Source organism: Raphanus sativus, chromosome 5 (genome assembly GCF_000801105.2).
Source record: "Raphanus sativus cultivar WK10039 chromosome 5, ASM80110v3, whole genome shotgun sequence".
NCBI lineage: Eukaryota > Viridiplantae > Streptophyta > Magnoliopsida > Brassicales > Brassicaceae > Raphanus > Raphanus sativus.
Window position 1 is genome coordinate 25,548,133 of NC_079515.1, and position 17,156 is coordinate 25,565,288.

Here is a 17,156-nt window from a genome sequence, read left to right on the forward strand (position 1 = left end):
ACTCAAAAAGTATAAAAATTGTGGATTTGGATGATTTTTTGGTTTAGCTGAAGTGGTTTTATTGATAAATTGAAAAAGATTAGGAGCAAAGCCAAAATTATAAAAACAGAAATCGGATCGTGGAACCAAGTAAAGTTACGAGGAAGTACTTGTAGTCACCAGAAACATCATCAACAATAGTGTGATCGATACATTATTTATGCATTCTGAAATAATTTCTTGGTAAAGGTGCTATACAGATATCCATATTCAAAAGTCAAAATCTACAGGATATATTAAATCTGAATTGAAAAAAGAAATGAAGAGAGACAATGTCTATATCATTTTATAAATGTACATGAATGTTAGTTATAGTAACTCACATCACGCTATCGCATCCCCAAGAGTCGAAACATTAAAAAATTGTTCATCCTATGGTCTTCTCACTGCTTTCACTCATCCTTCTCCACCAAGCAAGTACATCCCAGTCTTACTACAAACCAAAAGTTCAAGCATTTCTGCACCCTATTTACAAAGACAAGACCACAAATCTCCATTCCTTGCCTTTGAGCATCGGCCTGAACCTCCGCAGCCAAAACTTCCTCACTGACCTCAACGGAGCCGCGCTGCTATTGCTAACACTATACGCAGTTACTTGGGAGTAAGGTACCATTAGTTAAAACTTAACATAATCTATAAGATTCTTTAAAGAAAACATAGCAGAGTAGATAAAACTCCGACAATGATGCGTAAGCATTATTCAAATAGATACTAATGTGGCCACATATTGCATCCTCCTAACCTATGCGATGCGTACATTCTTGGTGAACTTGGAAAATGATGTGTCCTGAGAGTTATTGGTGATGAGACCAATTGAAGTTGTTTCAAGAGTTGGTCTTCTCATTCTCAACACCACCAACACAAACATCCCAGGCATATCATCTCGAGGACCATAGTTGCCTTCCTACTAAAACAAACACATATTAATATTTTCTAGCACTAAAGAGTGGAATTAAATGTAGTTATAAACTTACATCACAACAAAGTAAGGGAGGGGGAAGACTTTCACCCTCTTCCACGATGTGCGAGACAGTGAGCGTTTAATGTTTCGAACTGAAACGTAGTCCATAACTTTGACATGGTATGTGTAAAATGGGGGAGCTAAGTTATATATTTAGACCAAATTTAACCCAAAAAAAGTTATATATTTAGTTAAATTACAATTATGTATATACATGGTTGACTATGGGGGCACGTGCCCCCTACTACTTTTCTAAAACAAATCTATGTGTATATATATTTAATTAAATTACAATTATGTATCTATAAAACCAACGAGAACTATAAGCAAATAAATTCTAGAACACATCCCCTATATATTATTTGAGAAACATTTCGGAAATTAGAACCTTAGTTTTGTATTAATTAAAAAAACTCATATCATACGTGTCATTCAATTAGAATGTTAATTAATCCTATGTGGTATCATTACATTGAAATTGAAAAAGAAGGAGGTCCAATTCGATTTTTATTTCTCCCTAGAATCATTCAATACAAAACTATATGATATAATATATATAATGTCGATGAGAGTAACAATTGCATAAATGAGAGTTAACTTAACGGAGAAAAATATTTACTTTCCTTAAATAAAAGCTACGAAATTACCTAATATGATTAACATATATATGACAACTAATGGTTATGAATAAAAAATATTTGATAACATTTTTGTATTTTATTTTTTTTGTTTGATTTTATATTATTAAAATATATTAAACAATCACATTAACCATATAATAAAAATAGATTTTTTCTTATATGTTATATTTTGAATTTTTTAAAATGACTATAAATTAATATTAAATATAATACTGGATTTTAAATTTTATATCCGACTGTACACAAAATTTAGGTATATACTTTGAAATAAATTACAGTGTCTTAAACCCTTTTACAAAATTTTTTACAGTATCTTATATATATATATATATATATATATACTTCGTATGAAATAAATGCATTTTATATGTAAATACATATACGTATTTAGGGCTAAAAAAAATCTTAATAAAAAAAAAACAAACCGAACCCAACCAAAGATAATATTAAATCTGAACCGGAATTGATTAAATATCCAAACAAGTTAAAAATTTTGGTATTTAGAAAACCAAAACCTATACGAACTGAAATATTTTGGGTAACCGAAATATCTGAAATATGTTTATATACAAACTAGGTGTTTTCCTGCACCATGTGCAGTAAAAGAATTTAAAAATATTTTTAATAGATAAATATAAATTATATTTAATTTTTATTAATATTATAAATTTTTTTTCTTATCAATATTTTAATATAAATTTGATTTAAGTGAACATTAAAATTAAGATAAAAACAAATTTTTATCTTGAATTATTTTTAAGAATGTGCATGTATATATTTAAAATTATAATCTTAGGTAGATTTTTCTATCTATTTATTTTAATTAAATATATTAAATAAATATGTAAAATTGGCATAATTGTCAAAAATTAAAATTAAACAATATTTATAAAATCTGTAGATATATGTATAAGAAACTAATGATTTTACGACTTAATTTGATTTTATGATTTAATTTTTATAATTTTCTAAAAATATGTATATATTTTTGTAATCTTTTTAATTTAAATGATATTTCGAAATTTGAAATGCCATAATTGAATATATTTATTTTAATGATGATTTATGAGTTATTACCATATTTCTAAAAAATCTAAAAATATAAATTGAAAATAAGTGTAATATATGAGTTATTACCATATTTTTAAAAGTTTACCAAAAATATAAATTAACATTAAATATAATTTTTCATGTCATATTAATCTATAAGATATGTCATCAATTTTATTAGTCATGTCAAGATTATTAATCAATGTGTTTTCCTGTACCATGTGTAATGATGAATTTTTTAAAAGTTAAATTTTATATTTTAAAATATAATTTATTAATATTATATATTTTATTGTTTTAACCAATAATTAATATAAATATCATTAATTAAGCATAAATTTAAGAGAAAATATTTTTTTTATTTTAAATTATATTTAAGAATATATATGTATATATATAAAGTTAAAATCTTAGATAAAAATATTTATTTCATTTGGTTAAATATATTAAATCAAATTGTATAAAATTACTAAAAATCATATAAAATTGTATAGTTATCAAAATTAAAACTAAATAATATTTTTATAATTTGTAGATATCTAAAAGAAACTAATGATATTACGATTTAATTTTTTTTTTTAATTTCAGAAAATTTAGAAAATTTTAGATAATAAAAATTTTATAATTATAAAAGTAAAATTATATAATATTCGAAATTCAAAATGTCATATTTGAATATATTTATTTTAGTGATGATTTATGAGTTATTACCATATTCTACAAAGTTTACCAAAAATATAAATCAATATTAAATGTAATATATATATCAGCATTCAATATAATTGTCCATGTCATATTTAATCATATGACATGTCATCAATCTCAATAGCCACGTCACAATTTTTTTTTGTGAAAACAATTGTAGAGAAGATATGTGGCAAAATAATATTTATATAATTTGTAGATATCTAAAATAAACTAATGATATTACGATTTTTTTTTTTTTAAATTTCAGAAAATTTAGAAAATTTTAGATAATAAAAATGTTATAATTATAAAAGTAAAATTATATAATATTTCGAAATTCAAAATGTCATATTTGAATATATTTATTTTAGTGATGATTTATGAGTTATTACCATATTCTACAAAGTTTACCAAAAATATAAATCAATATTAAATGTAATATATGAGTTATTGCCATATTCTAAAAAGATTTCCAAAAATATATATCAACATTAAATATAATTGTCCATGTCATATTTAACCATATGACATGTCATCAATTTCAATAGCCACGTCACAATTTTTTTTGTGAAAACGATTGTAGAGAAGCCATGTGGCAAATCACTTCTCAAATATAGACTAGGGGATGTTCAAAAATAAATGTGCGCTAAATTTAAGTATACTCAAAACACCAAAAATACCTACAATATCTATTTATTCTCTATCCAAATATTCAAACCGAACCAATATATATATTAAGTTTAGGTATTATGACATATGTTATTCAAGTTTATCTGTAATTTTATTTTGTTTATAGCTTTTTAGAAATTTAATGATAAAATGAATTTTAAATTTTTTTAAAATAATTTAAACTAGAATAAGATCCTCGCCTTGCGCAGGATGAAGTGGTTATTTTTATTATGTTTTGAAGAATGAAACAACAGTTCGGTTTTATTTGAATTAGGGGTGTTCAATCCGAATATCGGGTTGGTTTCGGTTCGGTTTGGTTTTTTCGGTATTTCGGTTTGTAAAGTATAACTAATATTCTAAATCCATATTTACTTCTTTTCGATTTGGTTTATATACCGTCGTTTGCATTTTATTCGGTTTTATACCAAAAAAATAAAATTATTTAGTTTGAGATCATAATATATATTATACGAATTTTGGAGTCATGGTGTCAAAAAGTGATTTATTAAAAAATTATTATATATGTAAATAAAAGAATAAAAAACAAAAAAATGCTTCTATCATCTAATAAAATAATAAAATTTAAAATTAATATCAAAGCTCTAAATTTAAAAAATAAAAATAAAAAACAGAAGCATGAAAGAAATTTTTTATTATTCTTCCATATTTAGTGTTCATCAAATTAATATGTCTTCAATTGAACACAACTTTGTTTGTTTAAAGATAAAAAAAGTTATAAAGAATTTTACTAATTGTTATCCATCAAATTTATAATATTTACTTTAACTTATAGTTACTGTTAAAATAAAGCAAAAAGATCAAAAAGAAAAACTAAGAAAATAAGAAGCCTCAGTTGTAGTAAATTGTTACTTAATTATAGTTCAAGTGATTTAATATATATGGGATATGTTGGCTGAACATTTGTAATTGTAATTGTGGACCGAAATCTATTTTGAACTTATGATGAGTTTGATCGATTTGGGCTTAAATTTTTACACCATGTTTATATCTATAAAAACTGTAATGTGGTCAATGGGTTTTATTCCAAAAACAGTTTCTACAATTTTTTAATATTAAACTTTCACATCATTGAGAACCATTTTAATGATTTTAGAATCAGCACCTTATTATTTACAAAATCGAATTACTTTGACTTTAGTCTTCCACATAGTTTTGAAAGGTTTCAACTGGACAACTAAATTAATGCAACCAATTTTGTTGTTTTAAATCGTTAGTATTTATATATATATATATATGTATTATTTAATTCAAATATTTATTAAATAAAAATTCATATTAATACAATTTTATGATCATTTGTATCTTATTATAACAAAACTAATTAAGCTATTGATCACAAAATTTTCAAAGTGGGATCTTCAAATTTCTAATAATTTATAGAAATTTTCAAAAATTTAAAATATAACATATAAGAAAAAAATCTAAATGTTTTAATTATATAGTTAATGTGATTGTTTAATATCTTTGATAATATAAAATGAATAAAAAGAACTAAGATACAAAAATTGTTATCAAATATTTATTATTCATAATCATTAATTTTTATATATACGTTAATCATATTAGGTAATTTCGTAGCTTTTATTTAAGGAAAGTTATTTAATTTGAATATTTATTTAATAAAAGTTCATATTAATACAATTTTATGATCATTTGTATCTTATTATAACAAAATAAATTAAGCAATTGATCACAAAATTTTCAAAGTGGGATCTTCAAATTTCTAATAATTTATAGACGTTTTCAAAAATTTAAAATATAACATATAAGAAAAAATCTAAATGTTTTATTATATAGTTAATTTGATTGTTTAATATCTTTAATAATATAAAATAAATAAAAAAGGAACTAAGATACAAATTTTTTATCAAATATTTATTATTCATAATAATTAATTTTCATATATACGTTAATCATATTAGGTAATTTCGTAACTTTTATTTAAGGAAAGTGCGAGATTGTTTTTTTGTACATTATTTCATCAATTCGATAGTTAGTTTAATAAAAAGTGTAATATAAGTTAAGATGGACCAACATAATTTTCTAAGAATAGTATATTTTATAGTTATTTATTAAATGAGACTTCATAATCATATGGTTCTATGATCAGCGCTTATATAATAAGTTTATAATTTATAAATGTTCTTGAAAATTCATTGAAAGTATTAATATTAAAATATTTAGGTAATATTATATGGTATATATGTTAATATATATATATATATATATATATATATTTGTTTTATTATTAAATGATATTTTTATTCATATGATTTTAAAATCATGTGTATCTTTTTATAACAAAAGTGTTAAACCGTTGTTCATTAATTTTAACATAATAATTTTAATATTTTTAATCATTTACTGTCGTTTTTAAATTCAATATATAACATATACGAAAAATCCAAATTTAAATTTTGTAGCTAATTTGATTGTTTAATTTATTTTAATAATATAAATTAAACAAAAAATGATGGAAGATATATAATTTGTTATCAAATCTTTATTATTAAAATCATTAATTGTCATATATATATATATATATATATAAGTTATTTATGGTAATTCCGTAGGTTTTATTTAAGGAAAGAAAATAAATAAATCAAATTAGACCATTCACTTTTTCAATTTCAATGTAATCATGACACGTATGATTAATTAACATCCTAATTGAGTGACACATAGGATATGAGTTTATTTTAATTACTAACAATTTGAGGATATAATTTTCGAAATGTTCCTCCTTCAATACATAAGGGATGGATTATCCGAACACATATCGAATCTGCAAAGATCCAAACCAAATCTGAATCGAAATTTATAAATATTGATCCCGAAAACTTGAAAACCGAATTGATCTGAATCAAAGCCGAATGAAACCCGAACAACCATTCCTATATGTATGTAACATATATTTTTATAAAATACTTCACCCCGCGCAAGGCGCAGGTCGTCACCTAGTGTACAATACTATATGACCATCAATTGATTCTAGTCCAATATAAAAAAGGAAAGATAAGTTCAGTTTTGTAAATCCCAACTAAAAACTAAACAAAATTAATAATCAAAGTCGAGATTTTGACATATAACCAATGTTTTGAAAACCGGACCGGACACCGACTCGGTATAGCTACTGGTTGATTGGTTGGACCGGTTCAATCGGTCGAACTGGGTTTTCTATTTATGAAAAATAAATATATAATTATATATTTATACTTTATAAACTTTATTTCTACATATAATACATTCTCTATTCTTTTTTTATTAACTAAAAATAAACAACAAACATAAATGGGCTCAACATAAATCTAACTATATATATAGTAAAAACTGAATAGTAACGTGAACTGAAACAGAAAAAAGCAAATGATTTACAGTTACAATTATCATATTTATTTACTTTTACAACTAATATATAAAATTTTATGAATATGGCAAAATAAAGATAGTATATGAGAGTCAAAAAATATATATATTTTTTACATTGTTTCTTAAGAAAATAAAAAATCAATTAAATAGAGATGTTGAACACTAATTATAAAAATATTAAATTTTAGCTAGTAATAATAGAAAATACGTAATTATATGTTAATTTTTAAGAATTGGGTTTTAAAATTAACCCGGGTCACCGGTTTCCCGGTTTTCAGCCGGTTTTACCGGTTTTTCTAAAATCCGGGTCTTAAACAAAACCGGATTCGGCTTCTTCAGCGAGTCACGGTTGGACCGGTTCAACCAGCCGGTCCGGTCCGGTTTTCAAAACACTGCATATAACTAATACAATGATTTGTATGTTTATTTATATATATATATATATATATATATTATATATATATATATCAATTATTAATTATTAATAATTAATGACTGATCTATGCATGACCTCTACATTTGATTTTTTTTTTAATTCGGTTACAAGTAATAGACATGTCTGATCAAATCTAATCCTTGTACGATAGAATGGTGATATTTACAAAGACAAGACCACAAATCTCCATTCCTTGCCTTTGACCATCGGCCTGAACCTCCGCAGCCAAAACTTCCTCACTGACCTCAACTGAGCCACGCTGCTATTGCTAACACTATACGCAGTTACTTGGGAGTAATGTACCATTAGTTAAAACTTAACATAATCTATAAGATTCTTTAAAGAAAACATAGCAGAGTAGATAAAACTCCGACAATGATGGGTAAGCATTATTCAAATAGATACTAATGTGGCCACATATTGCATCCTCCTAACCTATGCGATGCGTACCTTCTTGGTGAACTTGGAAGATGATGTGTCCTGAGAGTTATTGTGATGAGACCAACTGAAGTTGTTTCAAGAGTTGGTCTTCTCATTCTCATCACCACCAACACAAACATCCCATGCATATCATCTCCAGGAGACCATAGTTGCCTTCCTACTAAAACAAACACATATTAATATTTTCTAGCACTAAAGAGTGGAATTAAATGTAGTTATAAACTTACATCACAACAAAGTAAGGGAGGGGGAAGACTTTCACCCTCTTCCACGATGTGCGAGACAGTGAGCATTTGATGTTTAATTGTTTAGAACTGAAACGTAGTCCATAACTTTGACCTGGTATGTGTAAAATGGGGGAGCTAAGTTATATATTTAATTAAATTATAATTATGTATATATACATGGTTGACTATGGGGGCACGTGCCCCCTACTACTTTTCTAAAACAAATCTATGTGTATATATATTTAATTAAATTACAATTATGTATCTATAAAACCAACGAGAACTATAAGCAAATAAATTCTAGAACACAATACTATATGACCATCAATCGATTCTAGTCCAATATAAAAAAGGAAAGATAAGTTCAGTTTTGTAAATCCCAATTAAAAACTAAACAAAATTAATAATCAAAGTCGAGATTTTGACATATAACCAATACAATGATTTGTATGTTTATTTAATATATATATATATATATACATATATATATCAATTATTAATTATTAATAATTAATAACTGATCTATGCATGACCTCGACATTTGATTTTTTTTTAATTCGGTTACAAGTAATAGACATGTATGATCAAATCTAATCCTTGTACGATAGAATGGTGATATTATCCAATTTCTTAATTTGACAGGACGTTTCCCAACTTTGTAGATTAATATGGTAAAAATGTAATCACGTTTACATTTGAACCTCTCAAATTTAGTTGCATGTTATTAATCACGCGATCCATTACTTGACTCTTATTATTTTTGTTGCTTTCTGCATGCACGTTCATCTTAAGCATCTTTTCTTCTTTTCCAAGAAATCGTGAGCAAGTCTCTTAATATTGGTTAGAGAAACGTTTGTTAGCTTAGCTCATGAGCTGTTGAACACTCCGTTGTAACGTTTCTGCTTACCACTTATCAATCGCGGTCCTAAACCGCAAGGTTCCAGTCCTTATACTCTCTCTTAATCCGTTTATAATATGATTAGTGACAATACTTTCGATCGCATAAGCATAAACTACTTCCTCGGTAAACAATTATTTAACAGTTCACTGAGCTTTCTATCCAAATTGCTAGAGATGCTACTTAACTAATATAAGAAAATTAATTAAGGTCTTCAAGATGTTGGCTAATTGTTTTGATCCGTAAGTGGCAAGGAAAAAAAAAAAAAATAAAAGACACATAAAAATGCACGAACAAGTCATAAACAAAACACAGAAAGAGCATTTGAGTTTCACATCAACAACAGACTTTGAGTTTCCACATCACCACAAACAGAAACAACAGACATCAGAACACAAACAACAGACATCAGAACAGAGTTTTAGTGTTTAACATAAGACAGAAAGGGTTTTGAATTTCCACATCAGGAAAAGAAACAGAACCATAGATATAAGAGAAGGATATTTATCTACCTATCACTTCGATCCTGCACATGGGTGAAGCCCTCATTCGAATCCCTCGGATTCTTCTTGATAGGTTCGCGCGAGTCTCAGTACTTCCATCACAGTAAACAGTAAACCTCTCAAGGTGAGGCATGGTCACCAAGAAGTGTCTCACCATGACGAGAAAGCGGTCCATCTCTGCAGTAGCTTGGCCGAAGTCGTGAATCTTCAAAACCCTCGCCGGAGAAGCTTCTAAGCAAGAATGTTGTGGAACCTCGCCACCCTCGCACCTACACACGTTTCCACATGTGTTTTTAGCTTGATGAGTGAGTCCCTGAAATCAAAAATGGATTTATGTTAATCTGCTTTTTTGCCTTTTGATAAAAGTAAAAGCTTGAGTTTGTTACCATGAAAACAAGGGTGTGAAGCTGCGGGCAGTTGTTGAGCAGAACTGGCAGTGCATCCCAATCTGATAGCTGATCCTGGTGGCTTTCAATGGTCAGCTCGGTTAGGTTGGGGAATGGCGGAATCGCGGGGCAGGCGAAAGCGAGGACCTTAAACACACAAAAATCAGAAACATGTAAGAAGTTGGTATGTAAAACAGAATCGCTTATTGACTCGAAGACATGGAAACAAAAAACATTAAAAAAAAATCAAGTCTGCTTTTTTTTTTTTCTCACCTGAAGTGTGTCTGCGTGCAAGAAGAGCTTCTTGACGTTGCATATTGCGGACATGAAGCCTGAAGCATCCGCATCTTCTACTGCGTTTTCCAGTTCATCTTCGTCTTCATCTTGCTCAACTCTCAAGTGAAGACGGACTTCTGCTTCGACAAGCGAAGTAAAATCCAGAGCTCCGTAGCCACCAGCTATGTCATCGTTGTAGTCCAGATACTCCAGGTTTGGTGTTGCAAAAAACACACTTGCTGGACGGCGCGGTCGCTCGTCTTCGGCTCCATAGATGTCCCAACAGATGCTAAGTGTCTTGAGAGTTTTACTAGAGACAGAGGAGGAAGGCCAGGTAAACCAGGCCAAGTCCTTCATCTCTAGTTCTTCAATAACCGGACAGCCACGCAAGAGGTTGTGGAAGCCTTGGCCTTCCGCTCCGAGACCCACCATGTCTAGCCTGAGACTCTTGAGGCTTGGAAGAAGAACAGGCACGTGGGAATCAAAGAGACAAACATGGTCGGAAGTGCTGATCCTCAAGTTCACCAGAAAGTTTGCAGTGAAGATTCTATGAGGGAGTCCGACATACCCATCATCCGGAAACTCGTAGAAGCCGAGAGTGAGAGTGGTGACACGGCTGTCCAAGGCGAAGCTGATCCACCTATTGGCAGATTGGAACAGAAGGGTGCCTGCTTGTGCTTCGTCTGCAAAAATAGCCCTATTAAGGGTGAGAAGAAACTTCTGCAGAGAAGGACGATTTGGTACTCCTCCACGAACATCCAAGATCCTGTTGACGAAACTGACGAACTGATTAATGTCAGCTGTATCATCGTAAAGCTCGAGCTTGAGATTTGTCGTCAGGCAGAACTCATCACGCCAAGCTTTGGACAAGGAAGAAGTCAGAGCAGCGTGACGAGTAGGAAGGAAAGACAGGAGGAGTTGCCGCATCTCAGAAGGCAAAGTACTGATGATATCAACCATGGTTCCTGTAGAAGAAGAAAAAAAACACAGGGAAATGAGTTAAACACAACAAAACATACGAACACAAAAAAAAAAAAAAAAAAAAAAAAGAGAAATCAAAAACCTACGGTTGTTGATGTTGGTGCTCTGAACCTGCTGGAGATCTTCCTGTGAACGAGCACAAAAACAAGGAAATCCATTGAGAAACTGAAGCGAACAAGAGAGAGAGAGAGTTTCATGTGTAGAGAAATTAACGAGAAGGAAACCTGAGGGAAAAAACGAGACATCTTCTTCGTCTTCGTCTTAAGCAGGAGAGCTTAAACCTGAGACACGATATCCAGAGGAACTATGATTACATACAAATCGATCATAGAAGTTCAGATTCAAACGACTCAATACAGTACTCGTAACACACGAAAGAGAAGACACTCGAATCGAATCGCTCTACACCAAACTCGAACAGAGATGAAGACGAAAATGGATGATTACCTCAACGGAGAGCGAACGAACGAACGAACGGAGAATGCCTGACGAGAATCTCTGTGAAGAAGACGTCGAAAGTTTCCGATTCGAGACAACAAATGGAACTAGGGTTTTCTAGTGACAGCACCTGAATCGACGTTGTTTTATGTATCGGAAAGGACTTAACCGGTCGGTTTGGTATTTATGCGCGATAAATCATTTCTACAAGTTATAATTGATGAATCAAACCGGTCGGTTTGGTATTAACTTTCGTTTGCTGACTGCTTGTTAATTAAGATTATTATTACCTTTCTAATTATGATTGCTTACTACGCATGAGATGGTCGTAATTAATCCCTTCTTTTTTTTTTTCGTTTTGTTTTATTAGTTCCAAACTGACGGGATTAACCACAAAAGGTCTGTTCCGGTTCGGGATCATTAAGCCTCCACATATAGAAAAAAAATAGAAGACCAACGACTAATTAAACACCCTAGATAGAAAACTCAGACACTAAACTAAACAATTATTAAACCCAAAACATGCGAGGGAGGGATTAAATGAACAAAGACAAGAAAAATTAAAAGACCAACGACTAATTAAACACCCTAGATGAGACTCAAACCCAAGTCATAGAGACAACAAAACCTTGCTTGTATCGTTGGGGTGCACGTAGTTAATCAAATCACAAACGGTTTTTAGTTAATCAATACAATATTTTTTTACAACATTTTTTCAGAAAATTTAAACAAATGAATCTGCAGAACAATATGACCAAACCTTACTCCACAACACTGGTTTCTATCTCCTCTCTTTCTTAAGCTGTCTTTACATTCAGTGGAAGACGCATTACTCTTCCTGATCCATTCGTTGACTAGTGTATTTAATCAATACACATTGCAAATACGTATTCTAACAATAAGAGTAAATGAACATAGAGGTTATCATAAGGGACAGGGACCATTTACAGGTAATGTTTTCTATAGGCACGAAAGCAAAAACACCAGAGCTCGGTGGTTAAAGGCAATAACTTTATTAGTACTAGTAGTACCTGGCTTGCAACGAGTAAGACTGCTGTGCCAATTCCCTTGGAGTTCTTACTATCATAATCACCTGAGAGGATGCGGATTGATAGAGCATTGAATGCTAGTAAAGAGAGATGAGATGCAGCAGCAATCTGTAGAAAGACATATAAGTAGAGAACACTCATCTTTTACACCTTATTGAATAAAAACCATTCATGTTACTTAAAAGAGGAATTAATGCATACATTCCAATGCCAATGGCTGCAAGAAAAGCCTTAGGCTCAACGGATAGTAGCAGTGATCTTGACCTGCTAACTTGGATCCATGGCACCTAAGAATAGGTATATCATGAGATAAGCATACTATCAAGTTCCTCCCTAAAGAAGGCAGGTAGATGCAATAACAATGTCAGGCCATTTTATCTTTTTTAATCTAAGCTCTGATCATATGATTTCTAACAAGCTTTGAAATGGCATTAGGCACATAAAAAAAAAAAAAAAAAAATCCATGGAATCATTTACTCTCAAGCTATAATATATATCATAGAGGTATGGAGAAAGTTTTAACTTGAGGGAAATAAAGTGTCAACATAAAGATGATTCACTGCTACAATAGAGTTTTAGAAATCTTACCAAACTGAGGCAGATTGCGTTCATTCACTTTTTACGGTTATTGTCAACGAAGTTTGCAATACCTGTATCACACCAAGATTACAACAATAGATTTGATTCATTGTCACGCTAAGGTGGCTCCTCCAGAACTGTTTTCAGTGGAGTATCATTATTAAAAAAATATTCCAGATGACTAACCACAGAGTTTATATAGTTTCACCAGAAAGGGAAGAGATCATAAATGAGGCTCTGCTTGGAATTGGAATGATTCCCGAATAACCTATAACACAGATTGATAAACACACAAAAATATGTCAAAGCCCCACTTTTTAAGTGATAATATAGCTTTTACCGCCACTGGATATTAAGCTTTCGAGACTGCACCCATATAGTAAAATCTGAAATGGCATATCACTGCAAGAACAAGGGCTAAGATACACAGAAAAATCGTCTCACCTTGCAAATGATTAAAGGGATTAAGTGACAGAGTAAACTATAAGACTTCTGAATAGTTGGTCAGTAGGAAACGAAACCCCTACGTACTCCTCCGGCTATGTATCTTGATACCCTCTGATAAAATTGGGTCAAGTCAACCATGTTAGCATCAGTGACTGAAAATCATAATACTCGTTCTCAAATTCAAAGACATTATATGATACAACGGATTAGCAAATTCTTAAATAGAACTATAAGCATCTGACTAGAAATATCCTTGATTCAGCAATGATCAAATAGTATGTACTTACACTTGAAATGCCTGACAAATTGGATGCATTGGTAAGGTGGTTGAGTACGTGAGTGAGGCCCAGCACCGCTTGATAAGGTGGTTGGCATACAGCAAAATATACTTAGCCCTGTAAATAGGTATGATGACATAGTTAAGTTTTAGAGTCCTCATATCTGTACTGAGCATTGGTTAAGATAGATCAACTGAAGAATAAGAGTATCAAGAGAAAAAGACTATAGGGCACTAACTATTCCAGTTGCTTTTTCTTGCCCGTCACTCTTAAACAGAATTAATTGAACAATATGGTTAAGGAACCCATCAAGATTTAAACAAGACATCAATGTGGATACAAAATCACAAAGGAAATGAGATTTAGCTCTTTAGTCAACTAGTATCATCACACTTATAAATGTCTCAGAAACTAAATTCAGTTCTACAATGGCTAGTTAACTCAAACTGTAGATTTACTTAAGAGTAAACCAATGTAGGTCAATACAAAGAAGTATAAAATCAGGAAAGACCATGATCTTTTCGAGTTTCTACTTCATTCTAAGTTGGAGAGAGGGGGAGACAGAGTAACCTGTAACAAGTTGTTGAGGTTGGAGTTGGACTAGCATAACTAGCCTTGATAAGGATGGAGTGAGCAACAAAATAGTAGGTCTGACAAGAAAAACAAGAGAGAAATTGTTTGAGATTAATTAGCAGTATATATAACTAACATAATGTTAAAAAAAAAAAAAAAAAAGAGAGGAAAATCAATACCAAAAGATCAAACATTCTTTCATAAACACAATGACTGAAGAAAAAAACTACGTTGGGGCCAATAAGCAGAATATAGCAGAGAAAATCTAAAACTAGAGAAAAGATGAACCATTCAGAGAGGGTATGAAACCTAAACAGGAAGCAAGATCATACTAGCCCGAAGATACCAAGAGGCCACCCTTTCACAGCAGCACCAATAGCTTCAGTATGTAAAGCCAACCCTTCCTGCTCCACAAGACAGAGAAAGAACACACAGTGGATATTCATCAGCTACATCAACATAAAAACAAAGAAATTATACATACATATAGAGACTGATAGAATCACCTGATGTTATAAATATTCCACCTGTGCTGAACGTTGAAAGAGAGTATTTGTCGGCAAGACATCCAAGAGTTGGGTTTGCAAATCAGTAACAAGAGCTGTAAGACAATTAACCAACATTGCAACAAACATCTAATTAAAACATCAACAAGCAAATTAAAATAAATCTTCTTAAGAATGCTTAAGCAGAGAGAGAGTGCATTTACCTAGAGGCAAGAAATTATCTGAAGCAAAACTCAGCAACTCTTTCCCAAAATGATATCTTTTAGCAGAAGCTGAGAAGCCTCCATTACGACCTACCTATGGAGCAAAACAAAAGGCATTCAACGAGTCCAAAAAAAAAAAAAATTTAAACTAAAGTTTACATCTTTTCGAATGGGCAGTGATGGAGAACCTTGTTGGAAGCGGGTGAAATAGTACGGAGCGGCTTCTCGGATACAATGGTTCGGCGAAGCAGGAGAATGGGTTTTGCGTTGAAGCCAGCATACTACCTATCAAATACTAGAAGGTGGTCGGTCACTAACTAAGAAGGATCACCTCGAAGATCTGACTGAGATTCAGGGATGATAAACAATGACGGTGGTGGTGATAGGGCGAAGACTTGATCAAGAAGATAAGGTTGTATTAATTCCTCTAACTGTTCTGAGATGATAAACCAACTTAACCAGCGCTACAAATAGCTAAACCGAAATTGATAAATGACAACATTACTAAACCGGCCTCTAGTTACACTCTCTTTTGTAATGGAAATGAACGATTCATTGCTTCGGACAAGATCCAAGTGGGACATTGTCCGGAGGATCCATTTAAAATCCCTAATTTTTTTTTCTTTATAGATAAACAAAAATATATATATATTTATATAATATAATTAGATGTAATTTCCTTTGAACTCGTAAAACCTGTGTCGATCAAAATTATATTTTCTTAGTTCCTTTTTTTTGGTGTTGACCAAAATTATATTTTCTTAATTTTTTTTTGTGTCGACCAAAACTACATTTTCTTAATTTTTCTTTTTGGTTTATATGTTGATAGTAACATAAAAACATTTGTGTATGCCTTGCGCATGGTGAAATTTCTATGAAAATTATTTACGAAATATTGTATGGAAAAAAAAAAATTATATTCTTGATCAAATTAATATTTTTGGCCCTTAAACAATTCTTTTTTACTTTTTTGTTAATTACATAATTTGTTTATTGATTGAGCTCATCTCATTTTTAAAAATATTTTAGGTCAAAAAATCAATAATCGCATAAAACCTAAAATTTAGACCGAAAAATCTGAGACTTACTATTTTGATTACAATGAGACTATGTCAATTCAGTTTTATATCAAGACTAGGATCGACCCGCCCTACGGACGGGTTGTTAATTTTGAAATGAGTTCAACATATTTTGGTATTCTAACAAATATTGTATGTTTTTATTCTTTTAATATTTTTTACATTTGTTCTTGTAAGACGTGTATAAACTATATAATCGACAAACATCTGAACACTTAAAAAAGTCGGTTAACTCTTATCAATGTTAACCGAGAACAATGAAACCATAATGCTGTTAATATTAAACCGTTTTTAATTTCAAAGAAACCATAGAGTCGTATTTAGATCTTGATATTTCCAATATATGACTGTTTAAATAGTTTTGGATGTATATCTATAAAACAAACATATCTAACTTTATTTAAAAAATTGTTTAAATA

The 17,156-nt window shown here is 30.3% G+C and overlaps 1 protein-coding gene across 1 annotated transcript; it reads right to left on the minus strand.

The window, feature by feature from the left end:
* Window positions 1-9,740: 9,740 nt before the first annotated feature.
* Window positions 9,741-12,187, minus strand: LOC130512815 (F-box/LRR-repeat protein At4g14096-like). Its single transcript, XM_057011180.1, has 6 exons — window positions 12,033-12,187; window positions 11,810-11,866; window positions 11,672-11,711; window positions 10,602-11,569; window positions 10,329-10,475; window positions 9,741-10,255 (listed from the first exon to the last, which is right to left on the minus strand). Exons 2-6 carry the CDS (start codon window positions 11,828-11,830, stop codon window positions 9,944-9,946), a joined length of 1,488 nt encoding a protein of 495 aa, XP_056867160.1. The 5' UTR covers window positions 11,831-11,866; window positions 12,033-12,187; the 3' UTR covers window positions 9,741-9,943.
* Between the last annotated feature and the right edge of the window lie 4,969 nt (window positions 12,188-17,156).